Source organism: Theobroma cacao, chromosome 9 (assembly GCF_000208745.1).
Source record: "Theobroma cacao cultivar B97-61/B2 chromosome 9, Criollo_cocoa_genome_V2, whole genome shotgun sequence".
NCBI classification, from domain to species: Eukaryota; Viridiplantae; Streptophyta; class Magnoliopsida; order Malvales; family Malvaceae; genus Theobroma; species Theobroma cacao.
Genome location: NC_030858.1, coordinates 11,490,304 through 11,494,584, shown reverse-complemented (window position 1 = coordinate 11,494,584; position 4,281 = coordinate 11,490,304). Strand labels below are relative to the sequence as shown.

General features: G+C 34.2%; 1 protein-coding gene across 1 annotated transcript; it reads right to left on the bottom strand.

Annotated features, from left to right (window-relative positions):
* LOC18589209 (flavonoid 3-O-glucosyltransferase) lies at positions 901 to 3,980 on the bottom strand. The gene is made up of 2 exons (XM_018126602.1): positions 3,295 to 3,980; positions 901 to 1,914 (listed from the first exon to the last, which is right to left on the bottom strand). Exons 1-2 carry the CDS (start codon positions 3,779 to 3,781, stop codon positions 1,025 to 1,027), a joined length of 1,377 nt encoding a protein of 458 aa, XP_017982091.1. The 5' UTR covers positions 3,782 to 3,980; the 3' UTR covers positions 901 to 1,024.

Here is a 4,281-nt window from a genome sequence, read left to right as displayed (position 1 = left end):
ATAAACACTATTAACAAAAATTATGGAAGGACTAAAATGCCTTTTTTTTTTATTAATTTAAAAAATTATTATTATATTTTTTTTGAAAAAAAAGGGAGCACCGATGGCTGATGCTCTCCTATTTTTTTAAATTAATAAAAATTATATAGTAGTAACTTTTAAAATTAATAAAGAGTGAAATTATCATTTTAATATTGTCACATCATCAAACTCATAGAAACACTAATGGTGGACTAACAAGTGGACTTATGTGTCTAGTAGAAGATATTTTTTAGGATGGAGTGTTAATTTAAAAAACTAATGAACCCGTTTAAAATTTTGATTAAAAATTTAAAAGTGTGGGAGTATATTACCCATCTTTTTATTATTGATGTGAATGACTTTTTACTAGCTGTAAAAGGGATAAATCTTATTCAACTTTGTACTTAAGAAAAGATTTAATGTAATACTTGTACTTGTAAAATGGTTATTGTGATATATAAATTTTCATTTCATATATAAATTTTTCTCAATTCATAACGTCGTGAAGGAGACAAGATGATGTGATCTACCTAAACGTGTAAATCTTTTTTTCTGTTTTTATTATCATCATGTTTTTAAGTAAAAAAAAAAAAGAAGGCTTTTTTTTTATTAAAGAAAAAGAACGGAACCAAAAAGCAAAAATTTCAAATTCGTTTTGTTTTTTCAATATTTTGGCACTGTCAGTTTTTTCTCTCAAAAATTTAGAATTAAGACAAGTTGCTTGAACCGCAAATCTCATGCTTCAAGCTACTTGCCCATGTCTGCTATTTTTTCAAAATTTTCTCACGTCTTAACAAATAGTATTTAGAGCCAAACGTATGTTTTCATTTTATACATATATAATAAAACGAAAAAATTAAGAGAACATAAGAAAGAAAATAAAATTGATAAGATATATATCAAACTCCACCTCAAAGAAATAAATAATCACAAATAGAACCCAACAGCATCATGTTCATGTTTGACGAGTGACAGACTCTAGAGATTATTCTTATTCTAGCACTTAATTAATTGAGTGCTGCCATTCGGCGCGAGAAGTCGTAGTGACAATTTTTACCAGTGTTTTGAAATTTTCAATAGAGCTACCATTCGGCTGAACTGCCTTGAAAGCAAGCTCTTTCTGGACTCCAATTTTCTCTCTCATTCTCTTCCCTTCTTCTGTCGACAATATGAACTTGAGTGCTTTAATAGTTCCGTCTTTTGTGAAAGTTCCACCCTCTAACCCCAAACCAAATCCCCATACAGCTTCAACAGTCCGAGTATTCAGTCTTTGATCTCCAAAAAATGGTCTGAAAATCATAGGCACACCTCCAATGATACTTTCCAATACTGAATTCCATCCTCCGTGAGTTACAAAAACCCCAACTGACGGATGTTGTAGAAGTTTCAGCTGGGGAGCCCATGGAACTATCTTCCCTTTCGAGCTCGTTCTTTCCAGGAATCCTCGTGGCAATTGCTGCTCAGGATTTCCCCTGAAAGACCAAAGGTATGGCAAATCACTTTCCTCCAAGGCTTCAGATAACACTGCTAGCTCGTGGGGTGGTGGGCTTATGACGCTTCCAAAGCTGATGTATACAACTGATGCTGGCTCATGCTTGTTCAACCAATCCAAGCAGCCATGTGTGTCATCCATCGGGGGAACTGATACCAGATTGAAGGGACCAACGTTGAGAAACTTTTTGAAACTTGATTTGAGCATGTTCACGACTGTATTGTCCAAGTCTTCGTATGAATTTGCGGTAATTGCAGTAGCGCGTGACAGCGCCAGTCCCATTTTGTGCAACAATGCTGGAATTGGAGCATCGAAGCTTCCGGAGATTATTCCATCGGGTAAGTCAGCAGCACGTAAAGCAGAAAAATCTTGAAGAAAATCAAGTGCTTTGTCTTCAGGAGCTGCGATGATAACAACGTACATTGAAAATAAAGTACATCATGATAAAATTAAGTTAAAAGGAAAACTAGATTTTATCTTACGATAAAATTCTTCAAATCTCAGGGAAAATACGTAGAGGACTACATGGATATCAAAGGAAAAAAATCTCAAGAATAAGCTTTGGTAAATCACCATTCCCATTAATTCTTTACTCAAATTTCTCATCCACCGATTCTTGTGTTTAAAACTATTTAAATTGATTTTAGCTTGTATATTTCTTCTAGATAAGGGTTAATGTGCATAAGTATTTAACCATCAATCTAACTTGCCAAAGCATATTAAATGTGATTATAAAAATTGAATCACTTCGTAATAGCTTAAAAACTTTTACAGCAAGTGATGGTTCAACTATTTGTAGTTGAACTTGTGACACACAAACCACTATTTTATTAGGCCCCTCCACCAATAAACTAAAAGCACGCCGCATCCCAAAGGCATATTCCACGAAACTTAATTTACTTTTCAATTCTACATTAACTCCACCTAGAGGCTATCGAAATCAGAATAAATTGTATCATTAACTCATAATTTTAGTAATGTTTTATTTTCACTCGCAATCCAAAAAAAAAAAAACTCGATTTTTATATTTGTAAAATTTTGAATTTATTTAAAACCGTCCATCCAAAAAATAGAGCATTAGAACGTGGATGAAATTTGACATGTGGTGCTTTGATAATCAGATATTTGACAAATTCCATTCATATTTTAGTAACGTTTTAAAAAATGGAGAGAATTAAAACAAATTTAAGAAATTACAAGTAAAAAGAAATCAAAATGTTGTAAGTTACAGATAAAAATAAAACATTTAAAAAAAGTCATAGACTAATTGTGCAAAATTTATGCACTCGTTGAAATTAACTGGCATTTGAGGTTGTATGAAACAAATTTCTATAAAAATGCTAATGAAGAAGATACTACATTTAATCTTCGACACTATATTTGGTAGACACATAAAATAACTGTCCTTAATATTTTATTTATAACAAGCTATATCATTGTGTCTCTTAGAGCATAATTATATGGGACAATAAATGTAGGACAAATTAGTCGGTGCTTATTTACTACTTCTCTTTCATGGGTAAAGTGGGAAAATAAAGTCAAAGAGATCCGAAAGAAAAGCTAGCTAATTGTCAAGTAGCCTATAAAACAGTCCTTGTGATCCTAGAGAAGAGGAAGTAATTTTTTGTTAACCACATGAATTTGAACAACTTAAATTGGAGAGGTGCAAAAATGTAAAAGTGAACAAATTAAGAATGGTAGGTATAGCTTGATTCAGTTTAAATAAATCACTTTAACCATACTCTTAAGCATACACTAAAAGAGAAATTAAATATCCTTACCGTTGATCCCTACATGCTGGCGAATAACATCGGTCTGGACGTGAACCAAGAGTGCCCGAGGGCCAGCCGTCCAAAGCGCCACCCAAGGGACATTCAATTCATCTGCAATATCACCCCCAAACCAATAAAATGCATCTGTTATCAGACAATCAATACGCTTCCCTGTTTCAGCCACAAGTGCATCTATCGCCCTCCTAAAGTTCCCCGGTAACGCCTTTATGAAATATTCCACGGGCTCATGAGGATTGCCCTTAAAGCTATAGCCCTCCGGCAATCCATCCCAGACGTTAAAGGGCCTAACATTGTCAAGTTTCCCATCTTTCGGAAACGTTGAGCTGTTCGCTTGTTCCGTGCTAAGGAAGGAAAACATGGTCCCCGGGACAGCTGCCGATAGCTGACGGATAATGCTGAGAAGAGGGGCTGCATGGGTGCCGAAGGGGAAAGCCAGTACCGCTATGTGTTTGGAAGCATTCTTGTAGTTTTCCATTGTTTTCTTTTTCCTTTAATCTGCAAAATGTATAGGCTTTTTGTTGTCCAAGCTTGTGAACATGAAAAGGAATACTTATGGATCAAAAGGGACTGAGTTAGGTAGCAAGCATTAAGATGGTGAGGTTGGGGACCTGAATTCGATCATGAAAAAGAACATGAGGTGGGGAAAATTTTTTGAGGGGATTGAGGAGGAAAAGTAGTAGTAGTAGTAGATGCTGATCTTATTTATTTGTTTTAAAAGCATTTGTCCTTTTTTCTTATATGTAGGAGTTGGCAAGTGTCATTCACTAATCAACGTGTGGACGTGTACAGATTCGCAGGAAAATACGGCCCTTTGCGGCTATAAATAGCTTACAGTCTATCAATCCTACAACTAACTGATGTAACTGCATTTTAGTTTTGTAATAAATAAATAGTCTATTTCGCAAATTAATTTACATATTTACTATCTGATTCATTTATATAAATGATAAATTAATATTAACTTATTGAGCTAAC

Excerpts from the sequence above, each read along its gene's own strand:
- LOC18589209 (XM_018126602.1), bottom strand. The coding sequence starts at position 3,781 with ATGGAAAACTACAAGAATGCTTCCAAACACATAGCGGTACTGGCTTTC. Across the intron at positions 1,915-3,294 it reads CCAGCATGTAGGGATCAACG|CTCCTGAAGACAAAGCACTT; the intron begins GTAAGGATATTT and ends TTATCATCGCAG.